Source organism: Ranitomeya variabilis, chromosome 5 (assembly GCF_051348905.1).
Source record: "Ranitomeya variabilis isolate aRanVar5 chromosome 5, aRanVar5.hap1, whole genome shotgun sequence".
Classification (NCBI taxonomy): domain Eukaryota; kingdom Metazoa; phylum Chordata; class Amphibia; order Anura; family Dendrobatidae; genus Ranitomeya; species Ranitomeya variabilis.
In genome coordinates, this window is record NC_135236.1 from 152,592,846 (window position 1) to 152,609,138 (window position 16,293).

General features: G+C 40.3%; 1 protein-coding gene across 1 annotated transcript in view; it reads right to left on the reverse strand.

Annotated features, from left to right (window-relative positions):
- SLCO3A1 (solute carrier organic anion transporter family member 3A1) overlaps positions 1-16,293 on the reverse strand; it is a 656,353-nt gene that overhangs the window by 26,316 nt on the left and 613,744 nt on the right. Inside the window, exon 9 of the mRNA XM_077263428.1 lies at positions 4,582-4,646. Coding sequence (XP_077119543.1) covers positions 4,582-4,646 — 65 coding nt within the window. The remainder of the gene's footprint in view (positions 1-4,581; positions 4,647-16,293) is intronic.

The window sequence follows — 16,293 nt, forward strand, 5'->3', positions numbered from 1 at the left end:
CATATGGCAAAAGATGTGCCAATATTCAACAATGCAACAAAATCTGAGCCTGTAAATTAAAGGTTTAACCTCTACGGCAGGCAAAATCTTTGAGGCTTTTCTAAGGCTACTTTCACACTTGCGTCTTTTGACCTCTGTCACAATGTGTTGTTTTGGGAAAAAAACGCATTCTGCAAATGTGCCAGCAGGATGCATTTTTTCCCCATAGACTTGTATTGCTGACGGATCGCGACGTATGGCCATACGTCACGTCCGTCGTGCACTGGATGTGTCATGTTTTGGCAGACCGTCATCACGAAAAAACATTCAAGGGAACATTTTTTCATACATCGGATCCTGCATTTCCTACATGCGTGGCCGGAACTCCGCCCTCTCCTCCACGAGACTTTAGAATGGGCAGCGGATGCGTTGAAAAACAGCATCCGCTGCCAAGATGTGCCGAATTTTCACAACATCCGTCGGTACGTCGCGCCGATGCTTAGCGACGGCCGCTTACCGACACAAGTGTGAAAGAAGCCTAAGAGATGAAATCCTGAAGTATCTCAATAAGAGTAAGGCTGGGTTCACACTGCGTTAGCAGCAGCCTGTTCAGCACATACGCTAACGGGCTGCTGTTAACGCAAGTGCCGATGTTACATCCTGCTAGCGCAGATAGAGCATCTGCTAGCTCTATCTGCGCTAGCAGTGACGGACCCGGAAACGCTGCAGCCTGTATCCCAGGGTCCGTCACTCAACGACGGAACATCCCTAGCACACGCCCATTGTGGGCATGCGCTAGCGATGCGTCCGACATTGCAGTTAATGGCGGCCGTAACGGACTACGTTACACTGCGTTTATGCCGCGTTGTAACGTAGTCCGTTAGATGGACGACCATAACGCTATGTGAACCCAGCCTAACCTCATGACCCAAAATCAACATTGGTTTATGATGGATCAGTTCTGTCAGACTATTTTGATCAGCTTCTAAGAGGTGGTAAATTCTAGGCTGTACAGGATGCTGTGGATGTTGTCTATCTGGACTTTTTAAAAGCATTCGATACATTGGCACATAAGAGGTATGCACATAAAATGAGAGTAATGGGACTTGGGGAAAATATGTGTAATTGGATTATCTAATGGCTCAGTGTGGTTCCACTGTGGTTATGTCAGTATTGGGCCCTTTTCTTTTTAACAAATGTATTAATGACCTTGTAGAGGGCATGCAGAGTATAATTTCAATATTCACAGATTATACTAAACTCTGCAAAGTAATTAACACAAAGGAGGATCACTTAATGTTACAGGGAGATTTATTATGTAAACTGGAAACTTAGGGCTGAGAAATGGTAATTGAAGTGAAAATTTAGATAAACGCAAGGTGATGCATTTTGGCAGAGGAAATAAAATGTATAATTATGTACTAAATGTAAAACACTGGGTAAAAATGTCACTGAAAAAACTTTTGTGTAAGGGTGGACAGCAAACTGAACTTTAGTGACCAGTGCCACATAGCTGCTGCCAAGGCAAATAAAATCATGAGTTGCATTAAAAAGGAATTTATGCTCATTACAAGAACATAGTTTTCCTCTATATAGCCACATTTAGAGTACTCTGTACGATTTTGCTTTCCAGTGTATATGAAGGGCATACAGTAACTGAATTGGAGCAGATGCAGAGAAGAGCAACTAAGGTTATTAAGTCAGTGGATGGTTAAAAAGCTTAGAGTTGAGGGAAGGAAAGACAGGTTATCAAACTTGAAGTTATACAGTTTTTAAAAACAAAGTCTTAAGGGCAATCTTACTATAGTGTGCAAGTATATGAAGGGAAAGCACAGTATACTTTCTAATGATCTTTTCACACCTAGCATGCAATAATGACAAGAGGTCATCCTCTTCATCTAGAGGAAAGAAGGTTTTATCATAATTACAGACTTTACTATAGAACTCTCTGCCACATGATTTTATTATGGTTGATTCACTAAACAAATTTAAGGAGGGCCTTGAGGCCTTTCATAAAAGGTATACTATTACAGGTTATGGGTACTAAATTCTGTGATGACGGGTTGATCCCTGGGTTACTATTTGTAGTGTTGGGAAGAAATGTTTCCCCTACTATGGGCAATTAACATAGTTTTTACCTTCCTCTGGATCAACATATTCGGTTACAGGTGGTATTCGATGGACTTATGTCTACCTTCATACTTAAAAACTATAAAACTACGACTTAGCCAATGAACTGAGCCACTCATTCAGCCCTTTTTATCATGCGGCAATACAAAGACATAAGGGAAAACTATGAAAAATATGTAAGTGAAACTTCTGGATCATGAGAGGGGATCTGAAATCAGTGGATTGCTTACATTTCGTACTTAATGCATATTAGTAACTATTATAAACTTCCATTTTCAGTATGTGCAAACAACTTTTTACATAATCTGGCAACACTTACAGTATAAAGTCTACCTAAAGTTCAGAATTAATACTGTTTTCCTGCTACCTCAAATTTAGATACATTGCTTCTAGTAGTAAGAAAAGGTCTTGGTCTTGGAATAACAAAATTCTGTCTGTCTGAATAAAGCACAAGAGGGAATTTACTGCAGGAGGATTTGTATACCTCACATGAAGCGCGATAAAAAAATAACTATTTAAGATTATATATTTCAAGATTTAATATTAAATAATCAGGAGCAGTACAATATTTTTCATCCTTTTAGATACATATATTAAAGGTTCTTTAAAATATTTGACTAGTGATTCAGTAGTGTCTAAAAATGTATCATATATATATATATATATACTGTGTATATATATATATATATATATATATATATATATATATATATATATATATATATATATATATATATATATATTTTTTTTTTTTATATTTTTTTTTTTTTTTTTTTTTGTGCACCCCAAATAAAAAGTTGGGATCTAGAATTATTTAGACAAACATTTTCAGAATTTAGCCTCTGCATGTATTTAAAATTATTAGGGGTTGGCTACTACTTGGACAACCCTTTGTCAATCAGCATGGTTTCCACTTATAAAATAATAACACCAGTGTGGTGTTGTCGTCAGCACACCTAGGCTCACATGACACTGAGGAAGCTCTCTCACTTCCTCTAGATGTCTAGTTTGTCTTAAGGAAGGAAGACTAAACAGGCTGCTGATTGGCTGCTGGAATCACATGACATAACAAGGTCACATGAGCCCCGGGAGAGGTGTTACTATTTTATAAGGGGAAAATATGATGATTAAAAAGGGGTTGTCTAAGTAATGGACCTCTTTAAATGATCAAGATGTGCTTGAAGTGTTTACATTAAATGTTATGACAGGTGATTTTACAAAAATGTGGATGAATTTGTTTATTAAATGTATGAAAATGTGCTTGTTGTCATATTACTTCAGCATGAAAGTGGTAATATTATTTATTGTTCCCTCTAGCTGTTGTGCCTGTGGGTTTTGTCACAACCTGGAGACAGTTTGAGGTGTTATTGGACTATTTAACCATAACACAATCCAAAGGGTTTTACTCTCCTACCAAGTATGAACAGCACAGATAAATGTCTCTCAACTCAAGCCCTAAAGTACCTCCAACAAGTTGTTAGGTTATCAGGATTTCCTTGATATTGCTTCCTGTAAGTGATGTAATTATTGTTAATGCCTCAAAAATTGCCATTAATGTTCTTTCTAAGGGATATTCCCAAATCATGACCTAATGGCTATACCTAAAAACAATGGTCATAAATTCCCCAGAAGACATAGGCAAGGTCTGTTTCTTTTTCAGTAGGGTTCGGAACTTGATGTCAACAAGCCTCAAGATGCTTGGCATGGCGTCTGGGAAAGAAGGCAACAAATTTTGGTAGGAATATCATATTACATTTTTTTTTCTTTAATATTAATTTGAGTGAAGATAACCTGGAAGTGGGGACACATATTTTAGAAGCTTGTAATGAAAAAATAGAGCACATGGAGATATCTATAGTTAAAAAATATATTAAAAATATAATATTATATTAAATTATATATTATAAAAATATAAAATGTTCCCCAGACTGTGGACCAGGAACATGGACATAGGGATCTTTATGTGACTGGCCAACGTACTATTCTTTCCAGCATTCAGGGACATAAATTTTCATAAAGTTGATGAGTTTTATCACTTCATAAATGTTCTAGTACAGATGGCTAAAGGCACTGCAGGATTTACTAGCCATTTCTTTTCATAACAAAAAAATTGCTTGAAGAGAGATTAAATAAATTTTAACAAAAAAACCATGAAACAGCTTGCTGTGCTATAACTTCAGAAAATGCTTTGCAACTGTGAACTGACAGTGCAGAAGACTTACAGTCCAACATACTGAGATTACCATGGTGTGATCCCATAGTATGGTACAGATGAAAACTATGAAGTCTACAAAAATCTCACTGGCTTTATAGTGGAAGGCTATTATATTCGTCTCCAAAAAGTTTTTAATAAAACCGATTCAGCCAAAGTATGTGTATTTGGTTGTATGTGAAGAGGTGAAACACTTTATGTACTGCTTCAGTTGGCTATAGTACAGAACAGATAATAGAGCTTTACATCCTGAGACTTACCGATCAAACGCAAAAGAAGAAAGAGAACACCCAGTGCATATGACTTCAGTTCCGGACTCACTGCCCTGTAGAGAGACAAGAACAGACTCAGTGAATAAAAAAATGTATACAGTGGTGTAACCTATTGGAAATTACTGAAGAAAAGGATGTTTCATCAAGAAAATGGTCACACATCATGAAGGCAGTGCAATCTGCCACAATACATAGAAGGAAGCCAACTGTAAGACTATACATGAGACTTTAATAGGAAGCAAAATAGGACTAGATACTAAAGAAATATTAGGTTTGCTCATACAAGAAATTAAAATCCACAGAATGCAAAATATGGATCTGTCATCAAAATGTTAGTGGATTTGATCAAAAGGGTAAATGCACATATTGTGGATTTTGTGTGGATTTTCTGCAGCATATCTGCTGCATTTCTGCACCATGCTTATAGCAAAAATCCAAGTGTTACATGCCAAGTTTGATCAGGACTTTGTCATGCATTTTACCTTTTGTATTGGAAAAGGTGCAATTCAAAATTAATTTCGCACAAAGAATTGACATGGTATAGAGAAGTTCAAGAATGATCAGATCCACCACAATTAGACAGCAGATAACTTAAAAACTTGGTGCAAAGCCTTTAAGTCAAATTCATTTTAACTTGAACTTTTTGGTGCCAATAACCTGTCATTTGGCACAGTATTACCAAAGCATCAACTGGAGTTGCCATTAACCCCTTAGTGACAGAGCCAATTTGGTACTTAATGACCGAGCCAATTTTTACAATTCTGACCACTGTCACTTTATGAGGTTATAACTCTGGAACGCTTCAACGGATCCTGCTGATTATGAGAATGTTTTTTCGTGACATATTGTACTTCATGATAGTGGTAACATTTCTTCGATATTACTGGCGATTATTTATGAAAAAAACAGAAATATGGCAAAAATTTTAAAAATTTTGCAATTTTCAAACTTTGTATTTTTATGCCCTTAAATCAGAGAGATATGTCACAAAAAATAGTTAATAAATAACATTTCCCACATGTCTACTTTACATCAGCACAATTTTGGAAACAAATTTTTTTTTTTTTGTTAGGGAGTTATGAGGGTTAAAAGTTGACCAGCAATTTCTCATTTTTACAACACCATTTTTTTTAGGGACCACATCACAACATCACATTTGAAGTCATTTTGAGGGGTCTATACGATAGAAAATAACCAAGTGTGACACCATTCTAAAAACTGCACCCCTCAAGGTGCTCAAAACCACATTCAAGAATTTTATTAACCCTTTACGTGCTTCACAGGAACTGAAACAATGTCGAAGGCAAAAATGAACATTTAACTTTTTTTTGCAAACATTTTAATTCAGAACCATTTTTTTTTATTTTCACAAGTGTAAAAACAGAAATTTAACCATAAATGTTGTTGTGCAATTTCTCCTGTATACGCCGATACCCATATATGGGGGTAAACCACTGTTTGGGTGCAACCGCAGAGCTTGGAAGAGAAGGAGTGCCATTTTACTTCTTCAATGTAGAATAGGCTGGAATTGAGATCGGACACCATGTCGCATTTGGAGAGCCCCTGATGTGCCTAAAAAGTAGAAACCCCCCACAAGTGACCCCATTTTGGAAACTAGACCCCTTAGGGAACTTATCTAGATGTATGGTGAGCACTTTAAACCCCCAAGTGCTTCACAGAAATTTATAAAGTAGAGCCATGAAAATAAAAAATCCTTTTTTTTTTCCTCAAAAATGATTTTTTAGGCTGCAATTTTTTATTTTCTCAAGGGTAACAGGAGACATTGGACCCCAAAATCTGTTGACCAGTTTGTCCTGAGTATGCTGATATCCCATATGTGGGGGGGCACTGTTTGGGCACCCATTGGGGCTCGGAAGGGAAGGAGCGCCGCTTGGAATGCAGACTTTGATGGGATGGTCTGCGGGCGTCATGTTGCATTTGCAGAGCTCCTGATGTAGAAACCCCTACACATGACCCCATTTTGGAAACTAGACCCCCCCAAAGAGCTTATCTAGATGTGTGGTGAGCACTATGAACCCCAACTGCTTCACAGAAGTTTATAATGTAGAGCCATGAAAATAAAAAAAATCATATTTTTTCCACAAAAATGATTTTTCACCCCCAAATTTTTACTTTCACAAGGGTAACAGGAGAATGGTCTGCAGGTGTTATGTTGCGTTTACAGAGCTGCTGATGTACCTAAACAGTGGAAACCCCCCACAAGTAACCCCATTTTGGAAACTAGACCCCCCAAGGAATTTATCTAGATGTGTGGTGAGAATTTTGAATGCCAAAGTGCTTCACGGAAGTTTATAATGCAGAGTCGTGAAAATAAAAAATATTTTTTTTCCACAAAAAAGATTTTTTAGCCCCCAAGTTTTTATTTTCACAAGGGTACAAGAAAAATTGGACCCCAAAAATTGTTGTCCAATTTGTCCTGAGTACACTGATACCCCATGTGTGGGGGGACCAATGTTTGGGTGCACGGCAGAGCTCGGAAGGGAAGGAGCGCCGTTTTGGAATGCAGACTTTGATAGAATGGTCTGCGGGCGTTATGTTGCGTTTGCAGAGCCCCCGATGTATCTAAACAGTAGAAACCCCCCACAAGTGACCCCATTTTGGAAACTAGACCCACCAAGGAACTTATCTAGATGTGTTGTGAGAACTTTGAATGCCCAAGTGCTTCACAGAAGTTTATAATGCAGAGTGGTGAAAATAAAAAAATAAAAAAATTTCCACAAAAAAGATTTTTTAGCCCCCAAATTTTTATTTTGACAAGGGTATCAAGAGAAATTGGACCCCAAAAGTTGTTGTCCAATTTGCCCTGAGTACACTGATACCCCATGTGTGGGGAAGACCACTGTTTGGGTGCATGGCAGAGCTCGGAAGGAAAGGAACGCCATTTTGGAATGCAGACTTTGATAGAATGGTCTGCGGGCATGATGTTGCGTTTGCAGAGACCCTGATGTACCTAAACAGTAGAAACCCTCACAAGTGACCCCATTTTGGAAACTAGACCCCCCCAAGGAACTTATCTAGATGTGTTGTGATAACTTTGAATGCCCAAGTGCTTCACAGAAGTTTATAATGCAGAGTCGTGAAAATAAAAAATATTTTTTTTACACAAAAAGATTTTTTAGCCCCATAGTTGTTATTTGCACAAAGGTACAAGAGAAATTGGACGCGAAAAGTTGTTGTCCAATTTATCCCAAGTACGCTGATTCCCCATATATGGGGGTAAACCACTGTTTGGGCACACGGCAGAGCTCGGAAGGGAGGGAGCACCATTTGACTTTTTGAGCGCAAAATTGGCTGTGGCGTTTAGAGACCCCCTGATGTACCTAAACAGTGGAAACCCCCCAATTCTAACTCCAACCCTAACCCCAACACACCCCTAACCCTAATGCCAACCCGATCCATAATCCTAATCACAACCCTAACGATAATCACAACCCTAACCCCAAAACAACCATAACCATAATCAGAACCCTAAATCCAACACACCCCTAATCCTAATCTCAACCCTAACCTAAAACCTAACCCTAATCCCAATACACCCCTAATCCCAACCCTAACCTTAACCCTAATCCCAAACCTAACCCTAATCCCAAACTTAACCCTAATGCCAACCCTAATCCCAACTCTAACCCTAACTTTAGCCGCAACCCTAACCCTAAATTTAGCCCTAACCCTAAATTTAGCCCCAACCCTAACCCTAAATTTAGCCCCAACCCTAACCCTAAATTTAGCCCCAACCCTAACCCTAACCCTAAATTTAGCCCCAACCCTAACCCTAGCCCTAACCCTAGCCCTAATCCTAACCCTAAGCCCTAGCCCTAACCCTAACCCGAACCCTAAATTTAGCCCCAACTCCTCTAGCTGCCGGCCGGCAGATCACTGCGCATGCGCCCGCCATTTTTTGGCCGGAAGAAGATGGTGGTGCCCATCGGGAGCCACGAGGAGCACCGGGGGAGACAGGTGAGTATCGGGGGGCTATCGGGGGCGATCGGAGACCCCATTTCTCTGTCCACTGATGTGCGATCACATCGGAGGACAGAGAAATTAAATGGCAAATCGCGGTTTGTTTGTTTTTACGCGATCGCCGGTAAACGGTTAATTACCCGTGATCGCAACTCGGGGTTCGGTAAAAAAAACCCGAATCATGTTCTCTGGGGTCTCGGCTACCCCCGCTAACCGAGACCCCAGAGAAAATCCGACTCTGGGGGGCGCTATTCACTTTTTCCACTTTTTCCGTTAATTAACGGTGCTGTGGTTTAAGTACCCTTAACTGCCGCCGTTAAAAGGCGTATCGGCGGTCGTTAAGGGGTTAAAGGTGTTTTTCCATCTCCAAGATCAGATCCCAATATGTAGTAGGTGTAATAATAATGTTAGCAAATACCTCCAATTAGAAATATAGTATTGTTCTTCATCACTATATTGATTACCCCATTTCAGTAGATTAGGTTTCCACGTTTAAGACCACTAGCAACCTGCTGCCACTGCTAATCTTCATACTCACATTAGAACCCTTTCTAAGGAAAATCCGCACTAACAACATAGTGGTCCCTGCATTCGAGGCTCTCCTTACAAGATTGCAGCATATGCAGTTGCTCTCCTTTTTTTCATTAATAAACCAACTATTTCCTTACCCAATTTAATGACAGAATTCAGCATATACAATAGCCTCTCAAACTTCAAAATTATCTTTTCTAAATTTGAAGCCTTGAACATTACACACTCTGTCCTGACGCCCTTGATGACAGCCTTTAGTTTTAAATGGACTACAACAGCTATAAAATATTTAGAAATATTACTACCAAAGGATATTAAATTGACATACTCTCCTAATTTTCCTAGACTACTTAAATCAGTACTAGGAGACTGTGTGAGATGGACAAGGAGTGCTTTTACATGGTTTGGAAGAAGTGCAATCTTAAAAATGAATATTCTTCCTCGTATTTTATATGTCATTTGCTATGTGCTTAATTCTAAAACTCTGGGCAAAACCGTCAATGAAAAAGACCTGGGTGTATGGGTGGATGACAAACTCACATTTAGTGGCCAGTGTCAGGCAGCTGCTACAAAGGCAAATAAAATAATGGGCTGCATTAAAAGAGGCATAGAAGCTCATGAGGAGAACATAATTTTACCTCTATACAAGTCACTAGTGCGACCACACTTAGAATACTGTGTACAGTTCTGGTCTCCGGTATATAAGAAAGACATAGCTGAACTAGAGCGGGTGCAGAGAAGAGCGACCAAGGTTATTAGAGGACTGGGGGGTCTGCAATACCAAGATAGGTTATTACTAGTGTTGAGCATTCCGATACTGCAAGTATCGGGTATCGGCCGATACTTGCTGTATCGGAATTCCGATACCGAGATCCGATATTTTTGTGGTATCGGGTATCGGTATCGAAACAACATTAATGTAAAAATGTGTAAAAGAAAGAATTAAAATAAAAAATATTGCTATACTCACCTCTCCGACGCAGCCTGCACCTTACCGAGGGAAGCGGCAGCGTTCTTTGTTTAAAATTCGCGCTTTTCTTTCCTTTACTGAAGTCCCGGCTTGTGATTGGTCGCGTGCCGACCATGTGGCCGGGACGCAACCAATCACAGCAAGCCGTGACGTAATTTCAGGTCCTTCAGGATTTTAAAATTACGTTCCGGCGTTGTGATTGGTTGCGTCGCAGTCACATGGGCAACGCAACCAATCACAGCAAGCCGTGACATAATTTCAGGTCCTTAAGGATTTTAAAATTACGTCCCGGCTTTGTGATTGGTTGCGTCGCAGTCACATGGGAGACGCAACCAATCACAAGCTGTGACGTCACGGGAGGCTGGACACGCGCGCATTTTAAAATGGGCGCGTGTCCAGCCTCCCGTGACGTCCCGGCTTGTGATTGGTTGCGTCACGGTCAACCAATCACAAGCCGGGAGGCTGGACACGCGCGCATTTTAAAATTTTAAAATGCGCGCGTGTCCAGCCTCCCGGCTTGTGATTGGTTGATCGCGCCGCAACCAATCACAAGCCGGGACGTCACGGGAGGCTGGACACGCGCCCATTTTAAAATTCGCGCGTGTCCAGCCTCCCGTGACGTCACGGCTTGTGATTGGTTGCGTCTCCCATGTGACTGCGACGCAACCAATCACAAAGCCGGGACGTAATTTTAAAATCCTTAAGGACCTGAAATTACGTCACGGCTTGCTGTGATTGGTTGCGTTGCCCATGTGACTGCGACGCAACCAATCACAACGCTGGAACGTAATTTTAAAATCCTGAAGGACCTGAAATTACGTCACGGCTTGCTGTGATTGGTTGCATCCCGGCCACATGGTCGGCACGCGACCAATCACAAGCCGGGACTTCAGTAAAGGAAAGAAAAGCGCGAATTTTAAACAAAGAACGCTGCCGCTTCACTCGGTAAGATGCAGGCTGCATCGGAGAGGTGAGTATAGCAATATTTTTTATTTTAATTCTTTCTTTTAGACATTAATATGGTTCCCAGGGCCTGAAGGAGAGTTTCCTCTCCTTCAGACCCTGGGAACCATCAGGAATACCGTCCGATACATGAGTCCCATTGACTTGTATTGGTATCGGGTATCGGTATCGGATTGGATCCGATACTTTGCCGGTATCGGCCGATACTTTCCGATACCGATACTTTCAAGTATCGGACGGTATCGCTCAACACTAGTTATTACACTTGGGGCTGTTTACATGTAGTTTGGAAAAACGAAGGCTAAGGGGTGATCTTATTTTAATGTATAAATATATGAGGGGACAGTACAAAGACCTTTCTGATGATCTTTTTAATCATAGACCTGAAACAGGGACAAGGACAAAGGGGCATCCTCTACGTCTGGAGGAAAGAAGGTTTAAGCATAATAACGTACGTGGATTATTTTCTGTAAGAGCAGTGAGACTATGGAACTCTCTGCCGTATGATGTTGTAATGAGTGATTCATTACTTAAATTTAAGAGGGGACTGGATGCCTTTCTTGAAAAGTATAATGTTACAGGGTATATATACTAGATTCCTTCTAAGGGTGTTGATCCAGGGAACTAGTCTGATTGCCGTATGTGGAGTCGGGAAGGAATTTTTTTCCCCAGTGTGGAGCTTACTCTTTGCCACATGGTTTTTTTTGCCTTCCTCTGGATCAACACATTAGGGCATGTTAGGTTAGGCTATGGGTTGAACTAGATGGACTTAAAGTCTTCCTTCAACCTTAATAACTATGTTACTATGTTACTATTTAGGCACTCCTGATAAGCATTCCCTCATCCTTCTTTAGAAGTCTTTTTGTGGTCCAGACTAAATTCATTTGGACAGGGAAACTTCCACATATAGGTATGGCCACAATATATCGTCCACAATCTTTAGGGTGTATAGTGTCTCCAGATTTCAGATCATATTATATTGCCTCTCTCCTCTCCAGAGTCCTGGACTGGTAAAGGAATGGGTCTGGGAAATCATGGCTTGGGATTGAACAGAGCTTTACAAACACCCCATCAATAACTATCCCTTGGCACAATGTACTGTCTCTACACTCAAAACTCATCCTTTATTTGGGAATACTCAGGCATGCTGCAACAATTACTCGGTTAGATTGTCGATTCTGCCATTATATTCCTTCATGTATCTTATCTTGGGTAATCCACTTTTTCCCCGGGAATAGAGGACGAGATTTTTTCACTCCTGGTTTAAAAAGGGCAATTTTAGAGTGTCACATTCAGACTAGGGAACATAAGGCCATCAAAAGAACATCTTCAGAGTCTCGTATTTGCTCCGCCATTAGGACACTGGATAATTGGGCAACTTACTATTTTTTTTCATTCTCTGCCACCTAGAGCCCTTTATAAAAATAAGAAAACAATTTTCGAGACAGAATGTTCAAATACCAGCCCCTTAAGACACACTTTATCATTTTCATACTCCCTTCTGATGGAACCCCCTGGACCAGTCTAAAATACACTTCCAATCCCAGTGTGAGAGAGCTCTGAATTGCACCTTAACAATGGAGGTGTATCTTTACCTTGACACATAAAGCATCTATCAGCTCGCAATTTCAAGAGGCAGGGTACAAATTACTCTCTCGATGGCACAGAATTCCAACTGGTGTAACGAAACCCTGCTCAACCTACCACAGGGGGCTGCAAACTGAAATAGGAGAAGTAACTGGGGAACGTAGGTGAACTTACTAGATTGTGCATGGGACCTGTCCCACGTGACTCTGGGAGAGTGGCCGGGGAACGGCAGTGAACTCACTAGTCTGTGCACAGGACCTGCCAACGTGACTCTGGGGGAGTGGCAAGGGAACGGCGAAGAACTTCACTAGACTGTGTACAGGATCTGTCCCATGTGACTGCGGGAGAGTGGCCAGGGGCGGAGCCAGGCAATGACAACCAGCGGGGACAAAGAAAACCAGAGACAAGTCAATGCGTGCCGAGGTCAAAACCAAGAGATCCGGGAGGTACCGTGGACTGAGATATAAGGTTAGTCAAGTCGAAGCCAGAGGTCAAAAAGCCAGAACAAGCAGTGTAGTACAATAGGGACAAACTGTAATGGAGTAACAATAGCCAAGCCAGAAGGTCAGAACCAAAGAAGACAATAGTACCAAAATGTGAGACAGAGAACAGAGTGAGCGGACAGACCAGGTCATGCAAGGGAGGCAATCAAGCAAAGCAGTATACTCGCACACCAGAGGGTCAGACACACAATCATAATGAAAGTATAACTGACAGAGAATCTTAGCCAGGAAGTGGTATATATGTCCCTCCCAGATCCAAAAGGAGTCACACAACATTAACCCCAGGATGGCAGGGATGGAACCCCATCCGTAACCATGACAACTGGCCTCACTCTACATTTCCAGAGGCCAGTCCTATGTGTTGGAGGTGAGGGGAGGAGGAAGGCAGCCTTTTACATATTTTTGGGTCCTCCAAACTCTAGTTGCCTTTCTGGAAAAAAGTACAACTAGTATTTCGTAGAGTCATGGATCTCATTTCAGACCTTGACCCGGCCGTCGTTCTCCTTCAGCACACTGACATCCCATTACAAAAGTACAAAAACTCGATTCTAAGGCATTTGATTATGTCTGCTAGAGCATGTATTTCTTTGCTATGAAAAAGTGATACAACCCCAACAGTATCACTTTGGTTCTCTAAAATAAACGAGATCATGTTGATGGAAGAGCTCATCTCCACAATCGACAACTCTCATGACAAATTTGACCTTATGGGGGAAGCATAAGCTTACATCTCAGGGTGCTCTCCGATGTTCCCCACTCCTCATCCTCTTCCCCTCATACCTCCCCTCCCTCATTCCCCTGTCTTCCTGTGTTTTTGAGTTTTTATTTCTTTTTCTTCTTTCTCTATCACTCATCTTTATTAATTTATTTGGGCAGATAGTGATTCATTAGTACGAGTCATGCACCCGTTGTTTTATTCTAAAAAAAAACATCGAATCAATGTACAATTTGCAATAATAAAGTGGAATACACTTACCTCTTTTTGGTTATGTTTGATTCACTACTGATGTTACAATAAAGGCCTCTGTTATGACTTGTATTTGTTTTTCCTTTTCAAAACTTAATAAAGTTAAATTTATTTAAAAAAAAGACCACCAACAACTAACTGTCATAATATGAGTCGTCATGCCCATGGATAGAAAAGCTACTGCAATGCTCTTCACATGGGGTAAGCTACATAGCCAATCAGAAGAACAATGCTACATTTCTAATTAAAGGTATTTGCTAATATTATTTTTACACCTACTACATATTGGGATAGGATCTTGGAAATGAGAATACCAGTTTAAGGGAAGCATTATACAATTATAACTAGCTACAAGAGTTGAGCAAAAAGATTTTCACAGCCCTGGTCTAGGGGCCATGTTAGTAGTCCGTTGCTCCTGAGCAATTCAACCCTCCTACTACCTACAGCATCCTCTCCATCTTTTCTAATTAGTAGGACCTGCGACACAACACAACAATGGGGGAATCTAATCATAAGAGGCAATGGGGATACAGCAGGTTGGATGTTCGCAACATTCTATTTCTGCGGTCATGTTCTACTAATAAAGCCGCTAGATGAGAGTCCTATGAACCATTTTGTTAAACTTAACCAACTACTAAAAAGCATGATTGGCATGCAACCATGGTACTGCTGAAACAAGGATATCATAGTATGATACAAAAGTCAGACCCATAATATTTCACTGATATTTGTCTCACTGGTTCTTGAGATTATAGTGAACTCTTTAGAAAGAGTCAAACTATTCTTTGTTTCTGATAAAGTGTTGACATGCAGCATTAGTTTGATGTATTTTAGTTTAGTTTAGTGGACATAGGGAAAATAAAATAAAACTTTCATTTTGTACTACAGAGTTGAATGTTCTTCGTAATTTCTTGTCTAACAGAACTCAACCTGCTGATACTACAGATCATGGAACTTGTAAAAACAGTTTAGCTGGCCATACACCTTAGATAGCTATCTTTAATGCTCCACAAACACATACATGATTGTCAAAGTATCTATGTACTCTATGTGGAAAGAAAGTAGTAAGCCACTGAAGGATGCCTGTGGGGTCTGTGACAATGCAGCATCAATCTGGCCACTTGTGAGAGGGTGAATTATTCTTAATTATGCCAGACATACTGTTCTTTTGTTCAATAAGTCAAAGGACATTAGCCATTGTGTCATATGAGACTGTTCAATGACCCTTTTTATATGCCAATTTGTGAAATGCCTGCTGATTACAGATTTTATCTGCCCCTGCAGTGTGCTAGTCTGCACAACTTGGAGGACAATTATGAGGTCTAATTGAACAATAAAGGAACACCGATGACTGCCTCCCTCAAACCCTTGGGACAATGCCCTCAAATAGGAGCTGAGGGTTATAAAAGGGCCCTGTCTCTGTCACTGGTATCATTCTACAGGATGTTAGTACTGCAGAAATTATGTTGTAACCTTAGCCAGATCTGTGCCTTGCCACAATTCTGTCTCTGAGCTCCTCGGCCAGTTCCTTTCACCTCATGATTCCCATTTGGTCTGACATGCACTGTGAGCTGTAAGGTCTTATATAGACAGGAGTGTACACCTTTTCAAATCAAGTCCTATCAGTTTAATTAAACACAGCTGGACTCCAATGAAGGAGTAGAACCATCTCAAAGAGGATCACAAAGAAAAGGACAGCTTGTGACTTAAATATGAGTGTCTGAGCAAAGGATCTGAATACTTATGACCATGTGATATTTCAGTTTTTCTTTTTTAATAAATTTGAAAAAATTACAACATTTCGGGTTTTTTTCATTCAAGATGGGGTGCAGAGTGTACATTGAGAAAAAATTGAACTTTTTTGAATTTACCAAATGGCTGCAATGAAACAAAGAGTAAAAAATGCAAAGGGGTCTGGATATTTTACGTGCCCACTGTATCTCCCCTCACATACAGTGCCAGTGATTCTGTCACACCATATTTAACCAACCTTTTTTCTCCATACAATTTTACTTTTATTTAGAATAATGTATAAAAGCAACAAAGGATGTCTAGTATGCAAATTCGCCAATGCGGATCGGTTTGTCAAATACTGGTTGATTATGTGGTAGACTGTTCCTGAAGCTTACATAGATCAATTTCTTCCTCATTGTGTTATTGATTTACTGTCTGCAAGTAAATAATTTTTTTCCGCTATT